Source organism: Anser cygnoides, chromosome 20 (genome assembly GCF_040182565.1).
Source record: "Anser cygnoides isolate HZ-2024a breed goose chromosome 20, Taihu_goose_T2T_genome, whole genome shotgun sequence".
Lineage (NCBI taxonomy): Eukaryota > Metazoa > Chordata > Aves > Anseriformes > Anatidae > Anser > Anser cygnoides.
Genome location: NC_089892.1, coordinates 2,628,478 through 2,642,677, shown reverse-complemented (window position 1 = coordinate 2,642,677; position 14,200 = coordinate 2,628,478). Strand labels below are relative to the sequence as shown.

The 14,200-nt window shown below is 37.0% G+C and overlaps 1 protein-coding gene across 5 annotated transcripts in view; it reads left to right on the top strand.

The window, feature by feature from the left end:
• The window catches only part of CNTRL (centriolin), a 33,829-nt gene that overhangs the window by 4,049 nt on the left and 15,580 nt on the right, over positions 1-14,200 (top strand). The window contains exons 5-20 of one of the 5 annotated variants that reach the window (XM_048056527.2): positions 506-647; positions 1,120-1,306; positions 1,402-1,595; positions 2,740-2,787; positions 3,345-3,464; positions 3,787-4,012; positions 4,452-4,561; positions 4,819-5,013; positions 7,327-7,480; positions 8,142-8,362; positions 9,030-9,206; positions 10,168-10,302; positions 11,323-11,468; positions 11,942-12,122; positions 13,009-13,188; positions 13,479-13,658. In XM_048056527.2, the coding sequence (XP_047912484.2) occupies positions 506-647; positions 1,120-1,306; positions 1,402-1,595; positions 2,740-2,787; positions 3,345-3,464; positions 3,787-4,012; positions 4,452-4,561; positions 4,819-5,013; positions 7,327-7,480; positions 8,142-8,362; positions 9,030-9,206; positions 10,168-10,302; positions 11,323-11,468; positions 11,942-12,122; positions 13,009-13,188; positions 13,479-13,658 (2,596 nt within the window). Of the gene's footprint in view, positions 1-505; positions 648-1,119; positions 1,307-1,401; positions 1,596-2,486; positions 2,506-2,739; positions 2,788-3,344; positions 3,465-3,786; positions 4,013-4,451; positions 4,562-4,818; positions 5,014-6,110; positions 6,282-7,326; positions 7,481-8,141; positions 8,363-9,029; positions 9,207-10,167; positions 10,303-11,322; positions 11,469-11,941; positions 12,123-13,008; positions 13,189-13,478; positions 13,659-14,200 lie in introns of those variants that run through there. The other 4 variants (XM_048056535.2, XM_066980772.1, XM_066980773.1 and 1 more) reach the window with 4 other exon arrangements.

Here is a 14,200-nt window from a genome sequence, read left to right as displayed (position 1 = left end):
AAGGAAATTAAAACTCAGTATATTTTCCTTGTTAGTGGTTAAGTGTACTACTAAAAAATGTAGTTCTGTACACTCTAAGTTTACAGTTGATTCTTGCTTTTGTCTGGAGAAAAAAAATAAACCCTTTTATTTTGGTTCAGCAGTGTTGCATAAGTGTGCAATGACATTCTCAGAAGAAAAAGAGCAAGATTTGTATACTAAAATGTTATTGTCCCACATTCAAATAATGTTTTTAATGTTGTAAGGAAGAGGTGTAAAAGTTAAGGTTTTGCAACCAACAAATTCTTGCCCTTTTTTTTTTTTTTGGCCTTAGCATAGCACTTGAAGGTAAGCTGGTGTAATTTCATTTAATTTGTCAGACCATTGCAGCAAGCAACTGTTTTTTGCTATTCTTTGAATGGCAATTAGTTGAGAAAGATTTTGCTGTAGTTTGTCCGTAATGCCTCAATTGCACTGTAAATTTGGTATGCATCACGATGAGTTATGCTTTTCTTCTTATTTTCAGTAAGATTGAAGGCATAGAACATATGCATAATCTACAAAAGATGAACCTTGCAGGGAATGAAATTGAACATATTCCTGTGTGGGTAGGAAAGAAACTGAGATCCCTGCGCATCCTTAATTTGAAACAGAATAAAGTATCATCAGTAAGTGACTTAATTTCCATGTTTTGCATCTACAAGAGGGTGTCTATGAAATGAATTTACTTAATAATACAGTTTCTAAAGGAGTCATGGTATTTAGGGGGAGAAAGAAACCAGACTTGAGTATTCCACACGATAAAAGTTCACTTGTCTCATGAACTAGTCTGGGAGAATGGAAGGTTGTGTATATCCATAGACCCTGTGATCTTTGACTTTCCAAGGTCAAGCTTGATGACATTTGTTCTCTTTGCAGTGGTATTTTTTTCATGGAGGAAGAAATTTGATTTTAGGAACTTACTTTAGTCATAGTACTGTGTATTTTGGTAGGTTTTTAGAGTTTCCAGTTTATCATAAATACCAAAATGGATGATATAGATCTAACATATAACATTTTCTACAATCAGAAATTCAGTTAATTCAGTTCAATTGTTCTTGGAAGGATGTCTAATCATTGTACCATTTGTCTTTGATCTAGCTTCATGATATAGCTAAACTAAAGCCTCTACAAGATCTGACTTCTCTATGCCTTGCTGATAATCCAGTTGCAAGTCTGCCTCACTACCGCTTGTACACCATATTCCACTTGAGAGCGCTGGAAAACTTGGATGGACAGACAGTGACAAATAATGACAGGCAGGAAGCTTTAAAGAGGTTTAATTTAGGTAATAAAGCTATGATAGAAGTGTAGTGAATGACACCAAACAAGTTTAGCTGGAAAAGATTTCTATCGTAAAATTTTTTTTGCTTCATTTTTCAGAAGAGATAGAAAAATTAGAAAGAGAGTTGGAAAACACAGTAAAGGAGATGGAGAACCTTAAGCTTAACCAGTCCAAAGTGCTTGAACAACTTCACCATCAAGATGAAGTCAACAGATCACTGAAAGAAAAGACTTTGCAGCAGAAGCAAAGCTATGAAGATCTACAAAGGGACGTGGACACCAAAAATGAATTGGTAAGGTAATCACTTGCACTAAGTATATATTTGGAATAGTTTTGTTGTCAGAAATAGATGTCAATGGGAGAGTTCAAATGGCTGTAGATTTATGTTAAAGATCAAGAGAAGTCAGTATTTTGGGAGACAAAAGTAATGACCCTTCAACTTTTTATAGAATGTCTTTGATATTCTTTTTGTGGAAAAAGTAAGTATATTGAACAAGCAGTCAGTATCAATCTCGTAATTTATAGTTTATAGTAACTATTTTTTGGCCTGTAGTCATTTTTTTCTTTAATTCTTTTTCAATTGATGAAAGGTTAAGCATCCTCTAGCTGCTAAATTGTTGACGTAGTAAATCGCCTGTGTTGTTCAGACTTCAAAATGCTGCTGTAATAAGGGAAAAAGATTAAATACTTTTATAAGAACAAGGTATAAGGCGTACATTTTGCATGCCAGTAATAACCACTTGATGATTATTATTTCAGGTAATGCCCATTAGTTTGCTTGTACTTTCTTTACATCATCCTAAAATCTTATGTATAATAAATGTCTTTCATTGGTAGCTATAAAATGCAAGGCTCGTACAGGGGCCCTGGAAAAAGTCCTGTTGATTTAAGAGTGCTCAGTTGTGAATGACTTGCCTAATATTTGGCTTTTAATCTTACTTGTTAAACTTGTCCTCTACAATTTTATCCTTCAGATTCTCTATTGCTAATATTTATTGAGCTGTTTCTTTTGTGAACACGCTAACCAGCAGCCTATTTCTAAAATGTAGTTTTCTGTATAGTGAGATTTAGCAGCAGATAGTTTGCAGCTTAACCCACTCTTACCCTCTGGATGACAAACTTTGCTCGCTTCTTTCTTCCTTTAGCTGGTGTATTGATTTGTCACAGTTCCCTTTCCGCAGAGCCTTTATTCCTCACTGAAGGTAGCCCCCCTGTGCTCCTGAGTTGCGTGGTTATTTTCATTTCTAGAACTTTTTGCATGTTAATAAAGTAGGAACATCGTATAAAGTGTTCCAGTGACACTGCATTCAGTGTTTTGGGGTACAGTTTTTTTCTTCTTAAGCAGTTATGTTTTGCATGACATATGTTGTTTTTTAAAAATCTTTCTTTAACCCTTTCCTTTATTCCAGTCTATTCTATTTCTTTTCCTCCATTAGTTTTGCTTTCCACTGTGTATTGGAGTCTTGCTGCATGTTCTCCCTCAGGTATTCAGCATGAAAAGTTGGTTTAAAAAGGAATCACATGACGGACCTTTTTTTTAAAAAACAAAGAAACAAACAAAAAACACAAAACACCCAACTAGCACAAGGTTAAGTATGGACTTTATACACTTGATAATTGAGAACTGCTTTTTTTCCTCTTACAAAGACTGCTAGGAATGAGTTCTCATTGCTCATTTGTAGCAGTAAATATATTCAGTATGTGGCATAGATTTTTCAAAAGAATTGTACCCAAATTATTTTTTTTCCAAAGTTAGTGAAAAACTTACTTTCAAACCTCTGCACATAAACTTAAGAGGCCTTTCATGTGATCATTTGTGTTATGTTGTGGGATTCTTGTCTAATCTTAGTCGTCATGTTGTATCTTGTAATGAAGTTGTACTTTGTGATATTCTTGACCCTAAATATACCATCTTACCTTTCTCTAATGTGAACTTTGTTTTGAAGTTGATGTCTTTGCCATCCTCTATTCTGAATTGAAATGTACGTGATAATGATGACACTTGATTGAAATCAACTTACTTTGCTTACTGATTTATTAGCTAAAGCAGAAAACAATGGAGCTAACCCGAGCTTGCCAGAAGCAGTATGAATTGGAGCAGGAACTGGCGTTTTATAAGATTGATGCAAAATTTGAGCCATTAAGTTATTTTCCATCAGAGGTAATAATTTTAAAATAACGGGTTTCTTCATTCCTTTTCCTCTTGGTTTTTCAGTTGTTCAGAAGATATCAAGCTTTATAGCTTTTCTATAATTCTAATATATTCTGCTCTATAAAGAGTTATTAGTTATAAAAAATCTCATTTTAAAATCATGTTACATGATTTGATCTAAATTGTATGTTACTTAATGTGTTGAATATTAGTCACTTTCAAAATTAAAATGATCTTTGTAAAGATGCCTGCATGAGGGGAGTCTGAGATGTTTCTGAGATAGATGTATAAATGACGTAACATTTATATGTAACTGATTTATACATTTCAGGATATTGAACTTGATAACGTACCTGGTGAAAGCCCATACATTGGTAAGGCCAGATATAAAAGAAATATGTTCATAAGAGAAGGCTATATTGCTAACAAAGCTCAGCAGATGGAGAGTGGAAGAATGCAACTAGACGAAGATGATTTGTGTAGGAAATCTCAGCTGAAACTGCAGTTTCAAACTCTAGATGAACAGTTGGAGGATAAAGAGAAAAAGATTAATTCAGGTAAAAGCTTTATTTTTTATGAAATAAAAATAAAATACATGTAGCAATGTTTATTCCACTGATGAAACTTTTGGCACAGATTTGACATGAGAATGATAACAGTGTCAAAGGATGTAATTGCTGTAACTTCTCAGCCATGTCCTTTATGTCTTTTGGGTCAAAATCGTAACAATTTTTTGCTATTATTTTATGATAATTAATTATGAAAAGATTAAATTTTAATATAGAAAAGAGAATGTTGGACACGTCTCATATCTGATGCATCAATTTAATTGTATCAATCACATTAAAAGCTTGTTAGACTTTTTTTTTTTCTTTGAGAAATCATAGTATATCAGCTTTGATTATCCCTGTTTAAGGAAGTGTTTTCTGATTAACATGTTAATAGAAAATGTGTATCAATGTTGTATGGAATATTAATACTTTTTTTGGGTTACAGCACAGAGAAGATTAGAAGAACTGCAAGGTGCAATAGGAAATGCAGAGCAACGAGTTCTGAAAGTAACAGGGGAACTGAGACAACTGGAGGATGCTCTGGCTCAGAAAAAGGTACGCAAAGGACTTGCTAAGTGGTTAGCATTTGAAAGTGTTTGCAACTGTGTTTATGTAGAAAACAGCAGTGTTTTTCTCCCCATTCTTTTTTAAATGGGTCATGTATGTGTGTACAATGAGGATTCAAAATAATGAGTAGGTCATATTTAGACAACCTGTTAAGCTAAACTACCAGTCTGATTTAACTGATTGACAACACTTTAAAAAGTCATATTTCCAGTTTGTTTTACCCAACCTCCTAATGCTGTCTCCAGATCTCACAGGCCAACAAGGAAGGTCTGGAGCAGCAGTTGAGTGAAAAGATACAAATCCTGCATCAGCTACGCAACGAAGCTTTAGAACTGGAAAAACAAATGGAGAAACAGAAAAGAGAAATAGGGAAAAAGCAGAAAGAGCTTGAAGACTTGCAGAGTTCTCTTGCTTCTGTAAATCATAAAGATCCAAGACACGTGAGTAAAACCAAAATCTTGAATTTTTATCTACTACGTATATTCATGTACTGAGAAATGTAGTAAAGGCCATTTTAACTGATTACCATTCAGTTATATAATTAATGAAATAGACATTATTTTGCCATTTAGCAATTTCTTTAGCAATTAGGACTCTGCTTTCACTGTTACTCAAATGTACAACTCATTTTTTTTTTAAGATTATAAAAGACTTGTTCAACCGATTTTCAATGTAGCTGCTGCACATCATGTTAAGAACTAGATCTTTATGCTTTGCAAAAACATGCTGTGCGGAGCCTTGGAAGGAGAGAATTTCTTTGTAAGAGAAGTCACATATCTCTTCACAGAACATGGCCTTAAAGCTTTAGAAAGGTCTGTGTAACTGCTGTAGGTGTGTAGCTGAAGTCCTGCTTTGTCTGAGAGCTCTTGCATTGGCACTAAAGTGGGCTAGCAAGCGGCAGGCCTAGAAAACATATCTGGAGTGGCAGATGAAGCTGACCTGGCTGGAGTGGTGACAGCTTGTATTGATATTCCAGGCAGCAACAGCTGTGGCTTTCTGCAACAGTCTGGTATCCAAAACTATAATCAACTTTCAATAAATAGTTCTAATTCTGAAAAGATTTATCATGCCCTTTTGGCGGGGACTAATAACCTTCCTCAGCTGTTGTAGGTGCTTCTGTTGTTACTGATAGATTCAACAAGGTCTCAAGGTCACAAGGGTGTGCCAAGAGCTCTAGCATCTTTATCCATCTCTATGGAAGCAAGACTCTGGATTTCTGAGCCATTTGCTGTTTTCAGACACAGTAAACATTTATGAAACTATTAAATTAAAATTAATTTTAATATTAAAAAAAAAAGCTCTTGTCTTTTAAAATGAGAGCTTTTCCCGGCCAGCTTGAGGCTTTTAGGCATGCAAAGAAAGAACTTGGAGGCTTTGCTCCCGTCTCCAGCTTTCGAAATCCGCGCCTCTCCCCCCCGCAGCCGGGTAACGGGAGGGCGGCCCGTGCTGCGGGCCCCTCGGCCCGGCCCTCCCCGGGAGCCGCCCGGCCCCTCGGGCCGCCGCCCGCTTCCAGTCAGGGCGCGGGGACCGCGGCCGCCCAATCGCCTCAGCGGCGGCAGGGCCCGCCCGGCCCCCCCGGGCCGCCCCGCGCTGAGGGCTCTGCGGGCTCAGCCCCGCCGTGCTCGGTGCCGCCCGGCTGAGGGAGCGAGCCCCGGGGTGCGGCGTCGTGTTCCGGCCGCGGAGGCAGCAGACAAAGGGCGAGCTGTGTGTAAGTGCTTGTTGTTTTTCAAACGGGGCTCGCGGGGCGGTCTGCAGCTGCGGCCAAGTGACTCAGCAGCGGCGCCTCGCCGCCCGTTTTACTTGCTGAAATCTCGCTGAACGTTAGTTTGGTTTTAACAGGTGGCAGGCTGAACTGTATTAATTCGATAAACTACTTCTAACGTTCATATTTTAATACGTTAAAATTGGGAAAATACATTTTTTTTACCAAGTGCTTTGTTATAAAGTTACTTCTATAAGTGATTTTTCTGAGAGTATGTTTTTAAAAGTCCTACTGTGAGCTCTATTTCTTTTTTGAGTACTAAGAGGAAAGGTGCTGGCTATCATGGCAGCATAAATTACATACTTTTCCAAGTTTTTTGTTATTTAAGTTGTAGGTAACTTCATCTAGTGAAAAACATGTAGCACTATTTATGTCTATAGTCTAGCTTTGTATACAATTGAAATAATCGGTTAAATTTATCCTAAATGTGTGAAGTCCTGGTCAAAGTCTGTGTGAAGTGTGGAATTGGTGTATTTCCCAGAAAAACAAAAACAATTTTGCTTTATGTAAACCTTAGCTACAAAGTTGGCATGGCTTGCTGGTTGTTCAGTGTCTTCCTTCAGGTGATGACCTGACATGTTCTGAAGCATGGCTACCATGAAGGCAATGCAGGATGACAGGATAAAGCTTCTGGGGAAAGTCATGTCAGTTTTTGAATGAAACAGGAAATAGTATAGCAGAAAATAAAGGTGTGGAAAAAGCTAGCAGCCATGAATACGAACTTGTAAATGCATGCCTGATTCATCATGCCTGGGCAAGGGGGGAAACTGTACCTGATCATGCTGTTTGCCACACATTACTTGCCTACCTGGGATTCTTTGTGAGGTAGTAAAGAGGAACACAAACAAATAAAACCAAACTCCAGAAGATACGTTGTGCCTGTGACTTTCACTAATGGTAGTGAGACACTGCAGAACTGAGTAAAATAGAGAGTTGACTTCTTTAATTGATGCTGACATTGACCCACTTGACCTTTCCAACTAATTTACAGGCTCACATGAAAGCTCAAAAAGCAAGTAAAGAACAGCAGCTGGATGTAATGAACAAACATTACAAACAGCTTGAGAGTCGCCTGGATGACATGCTCTCTAGGATTGCTAAGGAAACTGAGGAAATCAAGGACTTGGAGCAGCAGCTCACCGATGGTAATATTTTCCTTGTCTTACAGTATTTCTTGTATTTAGGATAAGATCGTAATTGAATTGGGGAATCAGTTCTGCTTTTCTTTGCTTCAAAGAAATACAGAGTGTGTAGGTTAAAAATTATTCCCAGCTGATCTATGTAGTGTGTATGTGTGTTTGTTTTTCTTTCTTCCCTTCTCTTTTTTTTTTCGGAAGGTGGGAGGAGCAAACAGCTGCTTTGATTGACTAAGTGCTTTGTTGCTCTGGGGTTCAGGATCAAAATGTTGAGGCAGGAAGGCTCTTGATCAAGTCTGAGCTGAGTGGTTTGTTGATTACTAAATGTATCCTTGTCATCTGCAATTTTGTATACATAATAATCTATGTGAAAGTAAATGTCCCAGAAAAGAATATGAACAAAAAAAATCTTTTAGAAAGATGCCATTTTAGAAGGAAGCTGGGGTGGGATGCAGGTTTTTAAGCTCTTCCAGTGATCAGGTTAGTACACTAATAGTGGAACTCTTAGCCTTTAAAAACACAACGCAGGCATTTTCTTCTTGAATTCTAGCTGCTTCTTACTTCATATTCCAGTAGGTGAACAGTTTAAGATTAGGAATGGCAGTTTTGTGTGTTTTGTAAGTAAGCATGGTGTCTTTGCGATTTTTGAATTCATTTTGCATTTCTGCAGGTCAAATAGCAACTAATGAAGCACTGAAAAGGGATTTAGAAAGCATCATCATTGGATTACAGGAATACCTGGAAAGTGTTAAAAGCCAAGCAAAACAGGCCAATGATGAATGTAAAGAGCTGCAGAAAGATAAAGAATCTTTGCTGCAAAGATTGACAGACCTACAGGAGGAAAGAAATAACCTGGAAGTAGTTGCCATGGATGCAGAAAACATGAAAAAAGTAAGGCTTAGTACTATGTTTCTTCCTAAGTTCAGATTACTAAGAGTAAACTTAAAACTAAGCAAGCAATCAAATAAGAAATGTCAAAAACATAGTTCTCTGGACAAATTTATTTTCTGGTAGTGTAACTTCAGTCAGATGTGCCCGTGCACATTAAGAACAGAACAGGGCCTTTCAAGCCAGTAGCAAGAGGCAGACAGTAAATCGGTATTTACAGAAGATCTCTTAGAAATGCAGGCTCTACCTCTCAAACATTACTGAAAATGTACTTGCAGTCACTGTCATAGTGAATTGCATTAGTGAAAACTGGACACTAGCCCAGGGACCTTACATCAGTCCTGTAATCCAGCTACTTAAAGATCTGTCTTAGTGTCCTGATAAGTATTATGTAAACCTTAATACCAGAGGCACGTTTCACTTTAGGCTACACCTTTTCAACTTGTGTGCATACTTTATGCAAAGTCTGTCACAGTAGCATCATTGACCTGACCTTTATATATAGTAGTGCTATCTAGGATTAAATTTTAAGTGTTTGGTGATTAGAGTTAGTGGCTCTATTTTGACTTTACAGCAGTTACTTTGAGTTCCTGAGGAAGAGAGGTGATGTACTCTGAAGAAATTTTGTCTCTCCTGTGTCTATATTTCTGAAATTAATGTAAAATTCCAGGAAATAGCAATGCTAGAAGGTGCACTTCAAGAGCAGCGAGAAATAAACGAATCACTTAGAGATGCACAAGGGGATGTCAGTGCCTATGAGGCTGAACTGGAAGCCCAGCTAAGAGACAGAGACATTGAAGCCAATCAGCAAAAGGAAGAATTGGAAAGACTGAAACAACTTAGCCAGGTAAGAACAGAGCTCTACTGCTGCCAAGGTGATAATCAGCTGGGCTGGTGGTGTGGGGGGAACCTTTCCTCCATACCTTGTCTCCAACCTTGATTCCTTTGCAAGAAGTTGTTGGTTTAGATGTGTCCTGAAATGGACGTTACCAGTTCACTAGGACTTGTAACCTTACATTGAAGAGAGGTACAAAGTATTTGTAGCCTCAGTAGAGTTTATTTACCATATTCAAAGGAAAATAGTTATCAGCATCTTTTTGGAAAGAGATGTACACACGTCAAAGAAATAATACTGAAGCAGTACTGTGAAATGTAGCAGGAGAAAGTGGCCACTGTTGCTTTTTCTAGTAGAAATTGAGATTTATAGTGCCTTTTTTTTTTCTTTTAAACATGAAGTAATAGCTTTCTGATGGGGAAAACCAATATATGCTTTAATTTGTACATTTCTATTTTATCTTCCTGTTGGGGATCCTCATTTGGATTCACACACAGTAATGGATGGTGACTACCATCTTGATTCAGTTTCCATTCATCAGAAATGAACTTATTTTGTGGTGGTGGCCTCTTTTTTTTCTTTCTTTCTTTCTTCTTGAAAGATTTATTCCACCTGCAGGTTCCAGATTGCAGGAGGACATGAAAATTCAACACAAAGTGCTTCTGTCTCCAACCCTTCCAATTCTTCTAGTTTTGGTGATTCAGGGAAAACTTGGAAGCTGTCTGTAGAACCCTGACAAATGTAATTCTGTCAGTTTCCTGATGGGTAGGATATGCTCATATTAGGTCTGTATTAGAATTTGCTATACCACTCATGATGATGATGTTTTAAGAAATATAAGCTGTTATATGGCAATGGTTGTTTTCTTAGGGGCTGTTGTCATACTGTTACTCTTTTAGAAATACAGCTGTTACATATTTGCGTGACAGGCTGGGAGTGGGGCTGTTAATCTGGAGGTTTTCTGTGTTTGTAGATGGAACTGTCAGCTCTGCAAGCTGAACTTGAAAAAGAAAGGCAAGCATTAGAGAATGCTCTGACCAAAGCACAACTAGTAGAAGAGAAGGAACAAGAAAATTGCAAGCTGCTTACTCAGTTCAAACAATTGCAGGTGAGGTACTTTGTTGCCTTAACAAATTACCTGATATGCAGTCTGCTTTTCCACTGCTACTAGGGGAAAGTGATAAAAAATTTTATGGAGTTCCTTATAAATTTTGTTTTGAAGTTCGGTAGTACTTATGACTCTTACTGCCTTTAATTTTCTTGTCCAGAGACCCTACACCATAGTCTTTTATCTATTGTGGACATTTGAAATTATTTCAGAGCTGCTCTATTATATTGCAATGGAATTGATAGATTGTTTAAATATATCTTTATTTCCCACAAGCCTCATTCACTATGCGTAAGTAACTTTTTGTGTGCAGCAGAAAAACTGGTCCAATACCTAAAGCAGAATTTATTTCATCTGTTTAAAGCTGTGATCCTGAGGAAGCTTATTCAGTTACCACAAAACAGTAATGGCATCCAAGTACAATAGGCAACACAGCTTGTGATCGTTGAATTTCTAGGCATTTCATGAATTCCTTGATGTTCAGAAACACCTCTATTTAAAAGAGTGTCACAGATCAGTGCCTCATCTTACCTGGGATTAGAAACTAAGTGTGCTTCTTCCTAAAGCTGCTGAAAGGCTAAGTCAATGGGATTTTCTTAGGCAAGAGTAGTACACTGGGTTCAAGATTATCAAAATATAACTGGCAAAGGAGCCTCCTTAATTTTTAAAATTAAGAAAAAAAGAAAACAAACTGTGCAATTAGAGCAGTTTTGCTCATTGTGGGAAGTCTGGGTTCAGTTCTTCTTTGCATACATCTGATCCCATTTTCCCATCTCACATGCTCCTCAAAGGATACAAGGACCACCAGTTTATAAACAATCCTCACCAGATATTAGCACTGTAATTTTTGCTTGTTCTCATTTTGTTGATATTGGTCCAGCTCACATTGGGGAAAAAAATGTTGGATTCTTTGTTTGGAAAGAAAGAAAGAATTAGGTATTCAAATTTTATAATAATAATAAGCATTAATAATTTATGTATTTCTTTCATTATGGTTGTGTTTGTTTTTTTTTTTTTAAGGGAGACAATAATCTCCTGAAACAACAGCTTAAAGATCTTCAGAATGAGCTAAGCCATGCAGTTGGCAACTTGATTCATCCCGAGGAAGTCCTTGCTCGTATAAATGAACTCAAGGAAAAGCTTCAGACAGGAGCAGGAGAGATTAAGTGAGTAAAATAAAAGTATTAACAGTGTTAGATCTGTGCACATTAAATTGGTAAGTACATGAGAGCAACAACGTACATCCACTGCGTCCTGCTGAGTACCACGTGGGCAGTTCAAACATGAGATTTAGCACCCTGTGGTTAATTAAGAGAGCATCACCTGAGCTCAGTAATTGTACTACTGAGGGAAATATGCATTCCTCTTGGGTTTCACTGCAAGAGGTAGAACAAACTTTTTTTTTTTTACCCTTTGTCCCCAGCAACAGAGAATGGGAATAAACAAAGAACAGAATAATCAGAGCTGGGTGTGGAGGTCTGTCTTGTGCAGTGTAACCTGTTCAGTACCGCACCTGAATTCATTTACATTGGATGTCTGCAACTTGTACTATTGTACTAGGTTTCACTGTTTCAGTATCTGGTATTGCAATTTAAAATCACTGTTTTCTGTCTTGGAACCTGGCTTATTTGTCTTTCAGATGTTGGAATTCAGATGATGTTTTGGGGAAAAGCCTTGCAAATCTGCAGAAAGAATTTAATAACATCCTTGCTGATGCACAGAGGGAAAAAGAGAAAGCATGGGTTAGACAGAGACAACTGCAGGAAGAAATTGCATCCCAGCAGGAAAAACTGGAAGATGTACAGGAAAAATATAGACAGGCATGTATCAAAACTACGAAGGCAAGAGTAAGAAAACTTGAACTTAGTCTAAAATATGTAACTTGCAGCTGAAGGATCAAGCTTCATTACAGGTGTATCTTTGTTTCCCTCCATCTTTCAGAGAAGTCTTTCACTACGAGTAGGTAAACTGAGCACAGGTGCTAGTCAGAAGCAAATTCAACAGCTGACATCAGAGCAGGACACCTGTTACTCATGATTCCCACAGGAATACTAACCATTATTAGAGCTTTGATTTTTTTTTTTTTCCTTGTGTACACAAGTGTATGTCAGGTCATAACTTTTGCTATTTAAAAAACTGTATAAGCAGGCAAGAGCTTTTGAAGGAGGAGAACAAACAACTGACCACTTCCATGCTGTGTATACCATGAAGTTCTGTTTAAAGTAGAGAAAAATATTGTCCATTCTTTTCATAAGAACCCTGTGAAGACAGCGATAAAACTGAAGGTATTTTTAAGGCACCAAAAAAAAAAAACACCAATAAAAAAGTATGCTTATACTTTAGACTGCTTTAGATCAGGTATTTGATAGATATGACATATGCTCCTTTGCAATTTTTTGTTAGTTTCTGTTTTATAAAGCTTGAAAAAGTCTTGCTTGGAAGAGTAGGATTTGACATGCATTTAAACTTCCACAAGCAATCTCTAATTTGACCTGTAGGATAATGAGGAGAGACCTGCTTTTTGGTGTTCATGTAACAATGGAGTCATTAACAGGTTCATGAGTTTTGTCTCATTTTTTGGTGAGTTAGAATTTGGACTGAATGCTATGTCTCTCAAGCTACAGAGAGTTTAATTACAGGGAGAAAAATATAGCCAGTAACCTTCTCAAAAGTTATTCTGCTTATTCTAATGTATTTCCCTTACAGGTTAAATCTGAAAACAAGCAGAATAAGAACAAGGTCCGTCAGTTAGAGAATGAAATTCGACATCTACTTGAAAAAATAAAGAGCATGGAAGAAATTCAGGGCCTTGCTGATCAACAGCTCCAAGAGGCAGATGAAGAAAAAGAGACTATTCTTGCTCAGCTGGAAGATTTAGAGAAAAGGGTAAGAATGAGTATGGACACGTCCATGCACAGTGTTTGATGTCCCAGGAAAAGAAAATTAAAAAAACTTCTGAATTATTTTGCATTTTAAGACATAGATTGAATGCAGGAAGAAACATAGCAATTAAATATAACCTGTCTTTTCCTTAAATTTTATTGGTAACCCTTATTTTTGTATTTTTCTGATACTTCTCTATATACAATACAAAACAGGATGTGTAGGGAAGTCTTTCTTCCATGCTGCTTTCTATTTGAAAATTATCATAAATCCTATTGTTTTCCTGGTTTCAGAAAAAACTAGAAGATGCCAGGGCACAAATGCAATTTGCCAGTCTAGATAAAGAACTGAAGGAATTAAAGAGAGCAATCATCACTTCAGATAAACTGGCAGCTGCTGAACTATCCATTGCCAAAAATCAGCTGAAGGCTCTTCATGGGACTGTTCTGAGAATTAATCAGGAACGAGCTGAGGTAAATCAACATTGATAATTAATTGCTAGTTATAATTAAGCAGTGCTTTCTAATGTCATAATAATGGTAGCAGTTCTGGTGTTGCTTTTAAATTCAAGTTCAAATCTTTATTTTGAATTGGCCTGCCACATGGAAGCTGTTGCTTTGGACAGTCTCATCTTGAAATATAATAGATGAATGTCTGAGCAAACTTGGGTTTGGACGGGCTATGTTGCTGCATGGTGGAATGTGAGGGAGAGGCAAGTTTGATCTTCTAGCAATTGAAAATCAAACGATAAATAATACATTGTTACATAAGACAAATAGAAGAAAATATGGAATTTAGTTCTTATAAGTCAGGCTTTTAAAACTGGGAATTATTTTTGGCTACATACTAACATCTACTTTGTAGAAATGCTAAAGTTAAAGGAGAAAATATTTTACGTAAACTTAAGTGTCTATCTGGAACAGACAAGTGATGATGTTTCTCATTAGTCTGCATTTCACAAATTTTCATATGTCTGCAAATTTGTGAAGTATTCTTTCAAACTAAAGCTAAAATA